Raw genomic sequence first — 13284 nt, forward strand, 5'->3', positions numbered from 1 at the left:
CTGTCCTTGAACAGGTCTTAGTAACTTATGATCTAAAGGGAACAAAAGAATGCAGAAGCAAATGACTTTATCAGGCAATAGAAGTAACTATAGCAAGGATACTTCAGTTATAAACACTTTCAGGTCTGTTTCAATGATAAAGATTGGCCTGAAGTGTTCAACCACCAGATCAACTGGAACCTAAGCAATGAATGATATTGACCTTTTCTGGCCCTTGTAACTTCAATCCGGAGAAAGCAATGGCACCCCACTCCAGTACTCTTGCCTGGAGAATCCCATGGACAGAGGAGCCTGGTAGGCTGCAGTCCATGGGGTCGCTGAGGGTTGGACACGACTGAGCGACTTCACTTTCACTTTTCACTTTCATGCATCGGAGAAGGAAATGTTAACCCATTCCAGTGTTCTTGCCTGGAGAATCCCAGGGACAGGGGAGCCTGGTGGGCTACCGTTTATGGGGTTGCACAGAGTCGGACACGACTGAAGTGACTTAGCAGCAGCAGCAGCAACTTCAATCAACTAAAGCTTGGATTCTATCTACCACCCAAGTCCCTTCATGCATACCCACATACCCTTAGCTTGCTATTGCTATTGCTAAGTCACTTCAGTCATGTCCGACTCTGTGTGACCCCATAGACGGCAGCCCACCAGGCTTCCCCATCCCTGGGATTCTCCAGGCAAGAACACTGGAGTGGGTTGCCATTTCCTTCTCCAATGCATGAAAGTGAAAAGTGAAAGTGAAGTCGCTCAGTCATGTTTGACCCTCAGCGACCCCATGGACTGCAGCCTTCCAGGCTCCTCCATCCATGGGATTTTGCAGGCAAGAGTACTGGAGTGGGGTGCCATTGCCTTCTCCGACCCTTAGCTTGAAACTTCCCTAATTTTGCTATTTAAGGAGACAATGCTTTGGAAAATATCTCCTTACTTAGGACTTCCCCAGTGGTCCAGTGGCTAAGACTCTGTACTCCCAATGCAGGGGAACCAGGTTCGATCCCTGGTCAGGGAACTAGATAGATCCCACATGCCGTAACTAAGAGTTTGAATGTCTCAGTGAAGATGGAAGATACTGTGTGCCACAACTAAGACATGGCACAGCCAAAGAAATATTAAAAAAAAAAAACTTACTTGTTGCAAGTACTAAATCCTTCCCTTTCCGGATCTTTGCCTAGGTTGTGTCGTTTGGTTCCACACCCACCAACCCAGTTTGGAAAATACCACTTGGGATCTGCATTTTTTTTTTTTTTTTTTTTTTAATTTGCAGAACCTTGGCCCTCTACTCTGCACAGCCGGACCCGCCAAAATTCCAACTCCTCTCCGCCCCTGCTTCTGACGTCAGACGCACGCCTCTGGGATCTGCATTTTATCACACTTAATTGATTTTTATCTTGTTTGATGAACATGCTTCAAAGTACCATGCTCACCACTGAGCACTTGACTTTATTAATCAACAGAAAATAAATGTTAAATTTGTCTTAATTCCCCCAATTTTGGCAAGAGAAGCCAAAATGGAAGCCCACATATCATCCCAAAGATTTTTCAGGGCAACAAAACCTTGATGTGTCTGACCCACTTGGCTTATTGGTGGTGGTGGTTTAGTTGCTAAGACGTGTCCGACTCCTGCAACCCCATGGACTGCAGCCTGCCAGGCTCCTGTCGATGGGATTCTCCAGACAAGAAGACTGGAGTGGGTTGCCATTTCCTTCTTCAATTTGGTTTACTAACAGAAAAACTGCATTAATGATTTTTTTAAAGAACATTTATTATTTATTTGATTGCACCAAGTCTTAGTTGCAGCATGCAAACTCTTAGTTGAGTCATGTAGGCTCTAGTTCCCTGACCCCAGATGGAACCCCAGCCCCTGCCCTGGGAGCACCAAGTCTCAGCCACTGAGAAGTCCCTGAAATTGCATTCATGATTAATTCCATTTCATCTAGAAGCCAGAAGTCTCTACCTCCAGCCAAAATAGGAAAGGGAGCCTTTTACACTAACAGTAATCCACAGGTTCACAGTTCAGTCAGTTCAGTCGCGTCCGACTTTTTGCGACCCCATGGACTGCAGCACGCCAGGTCTCCCTGTCCATCACCAACTCCCGGAGTTTACTCAAACTCATGTCCACTGAGTCGATGATGCCATCTACAACCATCTCATCCTCCGTCGTCCCCTTCTCCTCCTGCCTTCAATCTTTCCCAGCATCGGGGTCTTTTCAAATGAGTCAGTTCTTAAGTCAGTAGCAAATATGGAAATATCTTGCCACCCTGGATTGGATCTTTTTAGGCTGGGGCGACAAACAGAGACAAAGTATCGCTTTCCCAAGCATGAAGCTACTTAGGAGTTTTAACAGGACTTAATCCTCCTCTGGGTGGGGTCGAGGGACCCCACAACCGAGAAGTGTACCAGGCGGAGGGCCCCTAAACCGGCCAGAAGGTCGTAGCTCTTCCACGTCCCGGCTCCGGCGCTGGCCCACTCCTGCCCGCCAAGACCACGCCCCTGGTCACGCCCCCGAAGGCCCCGCCTCCTCTACGTCTCTGTCGGCCCCACGGGTCCCCTGCATAACGAAGATGGCGGCTGCGGCGGGAAGGTTGTTTCGGGCTTCGGTGAGTGGCTGCCTGCGGGGCACAGGCGCGGAGACCCTGCGGTGGCTCCGAGGACGTCCTTCCCAAGTGGGGTACCGCTTCCCTTGGCCTGGGGGCCTTTCACCTTGCTTGGAGGATGTCAGAGGGTAATGGACCAGGGGCAGCGTCTAAGGCAGGCTCCTCGCGCCTGCGCAGAGCCGGCCTTCGCGCACCCCGCCCCCACCCCCGCCTTGCGTTCCAGTTTCCAAATCCCTCTTCGCTCCCAGTCGTGGGACCCCAGTCCACTCTGCCTAAGCACCTGGCTCTGGATGCAGGCGACCTGTCCCCTGGTCCCGGTTCTATAACTGACTCTATGACCTTGGGCCATTGCCTTCTTTTCCAAACCTCAGATAACTTCCTTACCTTAGCATATAGACTGCCTACCTCAAGGGTTTCCTTGAGCATCCCCTTAAATGCTGGATGGACACCAAAATGCTAAAGTAATCAAAGTCCTTGAGTGCCAAAGGCTTTTGGCTGCCCGCCCTCCCCTTTCTCGTGGTGGGGTTCCACCCAGGCTCTTTCTTCCTGAGTCATGCAGAACCCTGAAATTGAGCAAACGTTTCCCTTGACCCCTGTCCAGACGCCCAGAGGCTGAACTTTGCTGTTTGCATCTCTGTGGGCCAGAATGGCCTTGTCTTTTCCAAGGGAAAACCTTGACGTGGTAGAACATGCCCAGCATATCTGCTGGTAAAGAGCTTAATATACAGAGCCTGGCCAGTCTCCTGGTCTGAGTGATTGGGGTTCCTTTTAAAAAAATGGAATTTTCATATTCTTGTAATTTCCCTCTACCTTTCAGTCTTGTTTCCCATTAATTAATACATATGTGTCGAGTTGGCCAAAAAGTTCGTTCAGGTTAAACCCAAATGAACTTTCTGGCCAACCTGGTAATTATCTTTATATATGTATATACATATACAGTCAACCACTGGATCTCCAGAGAATTCCCTATTTTTTTTTAAATAAAAATTACATTTTTGAAGTGTGCATCATGATATAAGTAATGAAATAATTACTATAGTCAAACTAACATCTCTTCACATGGTTAGCCTTTATGTGTGTGATGAGTGCATCTGTCTACTCTCTTAGAATAATAATACTCTATTTCCAATTTCAATACAGTATTATTAAGTATAGTCAACCTGCTTGTATATTACACCTCTAGACTTATTCATCCTCCGTAACTGCAACATTGTACCCTTTGACCAACATCTCCCTGTCTTCCCAGTCTCCTTTACAGTCTTAAAGGATAAGGAAGCAGAAGGGAGTTTAAAGAACATGCCACTCCAGTACTCTTGCCTGGAAAATGCCATGGATGGAGGAGTCTGGTAGGCTGTGGCCTGTGGGGTTACTAAGAGTTGGAAACGACTGAGCGACTTCACTTTCACTTTTCACTTTCATGCATTGGAGAAGGAAATGGCAACCCATTCCAGTGTTCTTGCCTGGAGAATCCCAGGGGCGGGGAAGCCTGGTGGGCTGCCGTCTATGGGGTCGCACAGAGTTGGACACGACTCAAGTGACTTAGCAGCAGATTCAATCCATGCTTTTGCAGTTTGAAGTGTTTGTTCATAGGAACAAGGCCAGCGGAGGCCACTACTGGCCTGATGCCCTTTCAGCGGGGTTTCAGCCGCCATTCTGGGAATACTTTCTGATATAAAGTGTTTCTCTTTTTAGCTCATCCGACATGTGAGTGCCATTCCTTGGGGCATTTCTGCCTCTGCAGCCCTTAGGCCTGCTGCTTCTCGAAGAATGTGCTTGACAAATGCATTGTGGTCTGGTTCCGATCAAGCAAAATTCGCCTTTAGCACCAGTAAGTGTTGTTATGTTTTGGTTTGAACCAGATAATGGAAACATTTATCATCTCTGAACAGGAGCTCTGAACTATGGCCATATATTAGACTCACGTGGGGAGTTTTTACTATCGTACCACTTTCTTAGTCCCACCAGACAAATTAAGTCAATCTGTTGGGTGGGACCAGAACATCGTATTTTTTGTGCAGCCAAGGGTTGCGACTCACCGAGGCAGACTGCCCTACTGTCACATTTCCTTGTTGACTCCAGAGGTTTTAATCCCTTGGGTCGAGGAACATGAAAGAGGGGTGGGGACAGCCAGAGGTCTCTGGGCCTGCTGTGTGTGAAGGGTATGAGCTGACTGGGGACGAACAGCGCAGCCACTCCAAAGGCTTTTGGATTCAGACCTGCGTGGCCACATTAGGCCAGTCTGTTGGACTCCTCCGTGATCTAAATGACACACAGCTGTTTCCTGAGATTTATACTCCATTCTAAAATATGAGATTTGCTCGGCACAGCCTCAGATAATGAGTGGCATTTGAAAAGGCCTCCTTTAGGTTTGTCCCACCTGTTAAAAAGGCTTTAACTTGTGATGGTTGCGGGGGTGGGGGTGGGGGATGTACTTTAGCAAAACCTTTGTTTGTTGGTGAAGTGTTCTAAAACACTTACAGTTTTCTCGGAGCTTTAAGGAATTTCTAGTATCAACTTGATGACACGAGTTTAACTTTCCTTGTCACCTGTCCCAAACCCCAGCTCCCAGTAGTTCCTTCTGTTTCTGAAGCCAGGCATCTTGACACCTGGCCTCCTGTGTCCCGCCTTCCCAGCCTGAAGCCTGGCCTCTGCAGTCCTGACACAGCTCTTGCATCCTTTCCTTTCTTTCTGTCCCCTCTGCCATACCTTGCCTGCCTCACTTAGATAGCTGCAGTCACCTCCTGACATCAGGCTCTCCCTGCTCCTCTCACTCTCCCCTGCCCGACTAATCTTCCTAAGAACAGCCAATGCATCACCCATCTCCTGCACAGAAGCCTCCAGTGATTCCTTTATCTCTCTTTTAAGAACAGACTCATCCGTCTGATATATAAGGGCCCTCGAATCGTGGCCTTCCTCCATCCTCGCTCTGTCCCCCATGCGTCTTCCTTCCATGCACACCTAATCTCTACATCAAGCAAACTCTGCTACAGGCCATTCCCCACACCTGCCCTGCTCCTTCCTTGTGCCATCTGCCCTGGTCTTGGCAAAATTCCAGACCATGCTTAGAACCCACCTCCAGGCTGATTGGTCCTTAATTCTATGTTCATCCATCCCTACTCTCTCCTGTCTTCTTTTGTCTATTTATTTGCCTTTTGGCTGCACCTTACGGCATGTGGGATCTTAGTTTCCCGACGAGGGAGCACACTGGCGTCCCCTGAAGCAGGAACTGAGTCTTAACCACTGGACTGCCAGGGAATTCCCTCCTGTCTCTTTAGTTTCCATAGCACTTTGAATTAGTGTACAGTCTAGACCTATGGAAAGAGAAACAGTTTTGTAAGATGTACAATTGAACTGAACCTTTTAATTATACTACTGATTAATTACTGGAAGAGGTTTGAGTAAAATCAGATAAGTGGTTGGTTTAACGAATGAACTGTATATGCATGTTTTTGGGGTATTTTTCAGGTTCCTCATACCATGCCCCCGCCGTCACCCAGCATGCACCCTATTTTAAGGGTACAGCTGTTGTCAGTGGAGAGTTCAAAGAAATTAGCCTTGATGACTTTAAGGGGAAATATTTGGTGCTCTTCTTCTATCCTTTGGATTTGTAAGTGTACTTTCTGTGATGCTATAACATCATTCTGCGAGCATGCAAAGATCGCTGCTTTCCCACTGACACTGCCTATCTTTACTCCTGTCAAGGGGAGGGTTATTGCTGACTCTGATGGTCTTGTTGATACAGCTTGCATCTGTAGTTAATTCACAAGTGATAAGTATAGCGGGTAGAGTGGCATTCCTTTTAATGGTTTTTAATATGGCTCTTTGTTTTTTTTTTTTTTTAAAGATGTATGTATGTATTTATTGGCTGTAGTGGGACTTAGTTGCTGCATGTGGGCTTTCTCTAGTTGTGGTGAGCGGGGACTCCTCTCTTGTGCTTGAGCTTCTCACTGGAGTGGCTTCTCTTGCGGTGGAGCAGGAGCTCTAGGGCGCACGGGCTTCGGTAGTTGCAGAGCGTGGACTGAGCAGTTGTGGCTCCTGGGTTCTAGAGCGCAGGCTGAGGTATACGGGCTTAGCTGCTCTGTGGCATGTGGACTCTTCTGGGATCAGGGATCGAACCTGGGTCCCTGTGCTGCAAGGAGATTCTTACCCACTGGACCACCAGAGAAGCCCTGTGGCTCTTGTTTTATGGCTCTGCAGCCCGGGAGCTGCATTACTGAACCCACGTGCCCTTGAGCCCGCGTTCCACTCTGGAGTAGTGGCTCCTGTAAGCCTGTCAGGGAGGAAGTTTCCACTGGTCTGGGGGAAATGAGAAAAGTAAGGATAATAAAATGAATTTTCTCATGAAGCTACCTATTTAAATAAAATTTTGTCTTTATTTTTGGAGTATGTCTCTGCCACCCGTATTTTTTGATATGATTCTTAAAATAGAAAGTTGGTTAATTTTTTTTTTTTTAACTGGAGTATCATTGTGACCAGGAGTCCAGTGAGGATAATTAACCCTTTTGCCTTTTTCTCCTTTAAGAAAATAGAACTACTCTTTAGACAACTGTTGTTCAGATTTTAAACGTCTTTAAAAAAAAATTCTCTGATGAGAATTCCGCCCTTTTTTCCTAGCACCTTTGTGTGTCCTACAGAAATCATTGCTTTCAGTGACAAAGCCAGTGAATTTCACGATGTGAACTGCGAAGTTGTGGCAGTGTCGGTGGACTCCCACTTCAGCCACCTGGCCTGGATAAACACACCGAGGAAGGTATACACACGTCCACCCGCCTCTGCACTTGTGATCGTAAAGACTGCCGGATCCCATGAAAGACCAAGCCAGAAGTCGTTAAAGCGTGACTAGTCTGAAATGGGCTGTCAGTCCTAACCTACTGGCAGATTCTGTTAAGCTCTATCCATGTCTCCTGTAACATTGCATGTATTTACTCCTCACTACTGTGTTTTCCAAACAGTAATGGAGAAGAAACTCAGCAGGGCAGGGGAAACGGCTGGAGTCCATTGTCTCCCCTCTCATCCCCGTACCCTGTAGGCAGGTGGGACAATGGTTAAGTTCTCTGATTTTACTCTTCTGCGTGATCAGTATTCTTGCCTCAAAACTTGCTTGGGAGAATCAATTTCTAGCTATGATGTTGGACTATTAAATATCAAATTAGTCAAAGTATTCTTTTTTTTTTATTATTCCATCTTTATGCTTCAGAAATGAATCTTCAACCAAAAGGATACTTTAAGAATTAGAAAAAGAAAAGTCTGTAGTATTCTCTGGGTTTAAATCCTGCCTCTGCCCCTTTCTAGCTGGGACCTGGAGCAAGTTACTTAACCTGTGTGTGCCTCAGGTTGAGGTTTTCATCATCTGATGATGCTTTCATCATCTGTAAAATGGCGATGATGATCGTAGCTACTCCAGGGTGCTGGAGGAGGAAGTGAGGCAGTAGAAAGAGCATCTTCTACTCTCAGAAGTAGCACTCGGCCCGCTGTGGGTGCTCAGTGACTGCTGTCTGGCTGGTGTTGGTCAGTCGTCCTGTTACCTGGCTGAGGAGGCTGTGGGAGCCACAGTGTAACCACCAGCCTTATTTGTATTTTTATCAGAATGGTGGTTTGGGCCATATGAACATCGCACTCTTGTCAGATTTGACCAAACAGATTTCCCGAGACTACGGTGTGCTGTTAGAAGGTCCTGGCCTCGCACTACGGTAAGATCCGTTTGGTATGAACTTAAAATTGTTTTTTGTGTTTAGCATTATTGTACTTCATAGGGAATTTACAGAAACCTGGGTAGGGAATTTTTAGAACCCCAAACCCTTAATTTGTCTTTCATTGTAATAAGCATCAGTGGGTGCCTCCTGCGAGGGTTGGCAGTCTTTCAGAAATGACTGTGATATGTGTGCCCCCTGTGTCTCCCTGGGCCTGTTTCTGAAGAAGGATATCATACCCTTTAAAAAATATATATTTATTTATTTTATTTGGCTGCACCAGGTCTTAATGGCAGCACCTGGGATCTAGTTCCTTGACCAGGGATCAAACCAGGGCCCTCTGCATTGGGGAACGCAGCGTCTTAGCCCCTGGACCGCCAGGGAAGTCTGCAGTACCACATCTTAATGGTCACACTGCTTCACTCTTCCTGACCACGTGGGAGCCACTCCTTGCAGTGAAGTCATCAGACTGCTTAGAGATCGGGGGGCGGTGGGCAGAGGGGGCTGGCGGGCAGAGGGGGCTGGCAAGGGCAGGAGTCAGTTTCCTGGTATGGTTAGTATCTTGTACAAGCGCTGGAACCAGACCAGAGTTTGAATTTAAGCTCAGCTGCTCAATAGCTGTATGACTTTGAGCAAGATATTTAACCTCTTTGAGTCCCTTTCTCCCCATAATTAAAATGAGAATGTACCTCCCGGGTTGGTTGTAAGGATTGAGTAGGGTGAGGCAGCTACAGAGTTTGCCGCACAGGTCCTCGTAGCTGTTGTGAGCCCCGTCCCAGACCCTCAGCCTTCCTGGGACGGACGAGAACTTAGGCGTCATGATGGCTGCTGATGAAGGAGGGACAGGGCAGAACTTGACCTCCAGGACACAAGCGAGGATCCCACTTTGATGGGCCTCACAGTTTTGTTGGGGCTGGCTTGAACCTGCCCACCCTTGTACCTGATCTCCCGCCTGCTGGGGGTACACTGGAATTTTGGCTCCGGAAGCCACCTGGGAACTTAGGCCTTTTGACTCCAAGGAGATTACTGCCTTCCTTTAATAAATGGAAGCCTAGCTCTGACAGCATTGGCAAGGGAAGGAGAAGAGTCCTGGTGTTTTCCTCCCAGAATTTCCTGTAGAGTCTCACTAACTTTGTAGTTACCTCCCTACTGGTTTCACTCTTAGGACTGACAAAGGGAGAGGAGTTGAGTCTGGCTTGTAAGATAAGCCTTTCTTTCTGGAGACTGTGCTGTGGGCCCATCTCCAACCCAGCTCTCCATTTCCGCATCTATGGGGTGGACTCCAGCTTGGCTGCACCCAGCAGGAACATGCGCCAGGACTCTTTAGCCTCAGAGCCTAGACCCCCTAAGGCCAGGCCCAGGGGGGGAGAACCACCTTTTTATCTTCTGACTTTTTTCTAACTTGCCTTTTTCCTGAGTGATCAACGTTTGGGATGCCACACCCTTTTAAAGATGGACTGTTAGAAACCTCTTGAGTTTTATGATCTCTGCATAAGTCAGAGTATCACCCTCACTTGTATAGAAGATAAGCACAGACCCCAGGGCGGTGGGTTACCTCATACATTGCTGCTGAGTAACAGTGATGGGCTTGGACAATCTGTGGATCAAAATAAGAACTGTAAGTGATTGAAACACATCAAATATATTTAAATCCAAGATTCGAAGAATTCCAGGAAACCAGTTCATTATTTTGGAAACTTAATGGAAGAGTACTAGGCACTATACAAACTGTAGCTCAGGGTAGCCAAAAATAAACAAAAGTGATGGGATTGTTTTCCTTTAGATTTCTGCTTTGCCTAGACTTAAGACCAGTACATTTTCCCATGGGATTTTCTCCCTGCTACTCAATTCACTCATAAGTATTTACAGAATACAGATAAAATACGTCTCTGTCCCTTCTCAATTGCTTATGGTTTCTTGCCAAGATTTGATACAGCTGCCCAAAGAATGCTTATTGCATCACTAACGAGAAGTCTTTGCTCTGTGTAGTTCAGTGACCTTCAGATCCTGTGAGACATCCAGGTCAAATCTGTGAATGTGAACACACTGCCTGCTTTCCATGGTGGCCTAGTCCAGTCCTATCTTTGTTAAAGCATCTGTCATCAATAGGAGATGATAAGCTTTCTGTATAAGGAAAACCTGATTTTTAAGCACATGATAGAGTTTAATAAATGCTCTATCAAGGAGAATTAAAGGCAAGGTAGAAGTAGAGTTTTTCTAGCTCTGGTAATGTTGATATTCTGATGAGGATGAATCTTTACGCAGCGGTCTCTTCATAATTGACCCCAACGGAGTCATCAAGCATCTGAGTGTTAATGATCTCCCAGTGGGCCGAAGCGTGGAAGAGACCCTCCGCTTGGTGAAGGCGTTCCAGTTTGTGGAAGCCCATGGAGAAGTCTGCCCAGCCAACTGGACACCCGAGTCTCCTACAGTAGGTTTCTTTCCCAAAAGCAGTGGGAGCCCAGCCAAGAGGGTCCCAGGTCCTCACTGCCTCAAGGGCTGCTGGCCTGGAATATCCACGTTGGAGCAGGGGTGGAGGTGGTGTGCAAATGCGTGAAGCTGCTGCAGGTGGGGGTGGGCCCAGGCCCCAGGAATGCTGTTCATGTCAGTTTCATCCATGTATTTTAAAGGAAACAGACCAATCTTTTAAAAGTTAAAGAACTGTAGGTTAAAAATTGGGGGCCTTCGGCTCCCTTTTGAGATCATGAAGTCACTGACCCAGTGAAATGTTTTTGTATTTTCAGATCAAGCCCCATCCAACTGCTTCCAGAGAATATTTTGAGAAGGTAAATCAGTAGACCGTCCCGTGCACACCTGCAGCTTCCCACACCAGAAAAGAGCCACAGTGGGAACTCACTCGTAGCTTTTCAAAGATTAGTATTTATAGCAGGCAAAAAAAACCAAACCCAATGATGCTTATATTCATAAATAGTACTACGCTAAATGTTTTGTTTTTGTAGTGTTGGCCAAGGCTTTTAAAATGTTTTCAGTTACTAATGTAATGAGTCCAAGGCAAGGTGTGGATGGATGGCTAGTTTCTACAGAGTGTGTATGTGGTTGACCTGTTTCTTGGATCATGTCTTCAATGGGAAAAGGAAACAGATCTTTTTCCTCAGCCTTACTTGAACCTTTGTGTATACCAGAGTAGTATGACAGGTATTGAAAACTTCTGATCAAGGGTCCTGAAATTTTCCTCTTGAATTTATTTGTATTAAACTGAATTTTCTTTAAAGAACATAGTTTTAAGTTGTTAGTATCAGTGGTCTAATGTAACACTTGCAATGAATGTATGGTTGAAGGAAATGTGAATCATGTTTTTTTTTTTTAAAAAACACAGTGGCAAAGTGACTTAACTGATCATGCATGTTCCCCATTCCTGAGATTTATAGTTTATATAGTTATTTTACTTACTTTGTTAGCTGACTTAGTGTCTACATACATTTCTAATATTGATTGGGTATAATTAGAAAGGATATTTATTGAATCCAGGGATTGCAGTATGAATTTGAATCATTCATGCATTTGAATTATTGTAATGATTTTCTTTCTTGAAGTGTTCCATGTAAAAAATATAATCAAAAATAAACATATTTTAAAATACTTGGATTTTTAACACCATTAATTCTTGCTTCAGCTTACTTATATTGTGGGGCTCTCTAGTTTTCCTTCTCTGATTATATCAACAGACATTTAGTGAGCATTTAATTCACTGGCTACAAAGATGAATAAGATGTTGGCTACACATCCAAGGAGCTGGACAAAAGAAATATGGAAGCATTTATTCATTTTAATGGTTTCCCTAGTGGCTCAGATGGTAAAGAATCTGCCTATAATGTGGGAGACCTGGGTTCAGTCCCTGGGTTGGAAAGATCTCCTAGAGAAGGGAATGACTACAACTCCAGTATTCTTGCCTGGAGAATTCCATGGACCGAGGAGCCTAGCAGGCTACAGTCAAATCCTGGAGTGCCTACTATATGCTAGGTACTATTTTGGAGGCAGAATGAACAAAAAAGACATACCTCTTCCTTTTTGCACTTACATTGTAGAGGGAATAAACAATAACATTACATAAAATGTCTGGAAGGACAATAAAATGGAACAGGGACTAGAGCAGAGAGGTGCAGGTATTTTAATAGGGTTTCAGGGAATCAATCTCTCCAGGTCTGTTTTCTCATCTGCAAAATGAGGACTGTAATTGTACCTACCTTAGGGTTTTGGTGTCAAATGAGATAAAACGTAGAAGGTGAGGGATAAAAAGGTTCTAGGCAAAGTGAATGACAGGTGCAAATGCCCTGAGGCAAGAGTGGACGTGGGGTGGGTGAAGAAGGACCATGTGACCGGACCTGTGAAGGAGGAGAATGGTAATGGGGAGCTCAGAGTGCTTTATGGGCAAGCTAAGGACTTCGGATTCTATTCTGAGATGGGAAATGGCAGAGATGTTTTGAGAAGAGTTACATCATCTTGTTCTTAGAGGATCACTCTGGCTCCTTTGTTAAGACTAGACCCCATAACAGTGCAGAGGAAAGCAGGTCAGCTGGGCTGGATTTGTGACATACTTGGAGTAGAGCCAGCAGGATAATACAGATGTGCTAAATACTTTGGTGCAATAGATGCATTCCAGGGAACTCTGATGAGGGGGACACCTTACCTGGCTATGGGCATCAAGAAAGTCTTCCTGGAGGAGGAGATGAAGTCTTGGAGATACGGGAAAGTGACCTGTGGGAGCTGAGAGGCCACATGGGTCTGAAGAAAACCATGAACTGCTCTCATATTCCAGGAGGGGAAGTCAAAGGGAGGGCCAAGGCCAACTGGCTGCAAGTGGTCCAGACTGAGCACTCCTATGGACCCAGCACAGCTAGGGCTTTCACATGTCTTATCTCCTTGGACCGACAACAAAAACACAATAGGTACAATTATTATCATCATTTTACAGAATGAGAAAGTAGACTTGAAGATACTGACTTGACCATGGTCACACAACCAAGTATTCTATGGCACCAGGTCCC

General features: G+C 45.9%; 1 protein-coding gene across 1 annotated transcript; it reads left to right on the top strand.

Annotated features, from left to right (window-relative positions):
- Nucleotides 1-2457: 2457 nt before the first annotated feature.
- Nucleotides 2458-11878, top strand: PRDX3 (peroxiredoxin 3). Its single transcript, XM_005902792.2, has 7 exons — nucleotides 2458-2591; nucleotides 4281-4416; nucleotides 6054-6195; nucleotides 7203-7338; nucleotides 8175-8278; nucleotides 10544-10709; nucleotides 11023-11878. The coding sequence occupies exons 1-7, from the start codon at nucleotides 2556-2558 to the stop codon at nucleotides 11074-11076; spliced, it is 774 nt and encodes a 257-aa protein (XP_005902854.1). The 5' UTR covers nucleotides 2458-2555; the 3' UTR covers nucleotides 11077-11878.
- The last annotated feature ends 1406 nt before the right edge of the window (nucleotides 11879-13284 follow it).

The sequence above is a fragment of the Bos mutus genome, chromosome 26, assembly GCF_027580195.1.
Source record: "Bos mutus isolate GX-2022 chromosome 26, NWIPB_WYAK_1.1, whole genome shotgun sequence".
Taxonomy (NCBI): Eukaryota; Metazoa; Chordata; class Mammalia; order Artiodactyla; family Bovidae; genus Bos; species Bos mutus.

Bases quoted from the DNA above. Each gene is read 5' to 3' on its own strand.
- PRDX3 (XM_005902792.2), top strand. From the start codon at position 2,556: ATGGCGGCTGCGGCGGGAAGGTTGTTTCGGGCTTCG. The intron at 4,417-6,053 runs GTAAGTGTTGTT...GGTATTTTTCAG, and splicing joins AAAATTCGCCTTTAGCACCA to GTTCCTCATACCATGCCCCC. The intron at 6,196-7,202 runs GTAAGTGTACTT...CTTTTTTCCTAG, and splicing joins TTCTTCTATCCTTTGGATTT to CACCTTTGTGTGTCCTACAG.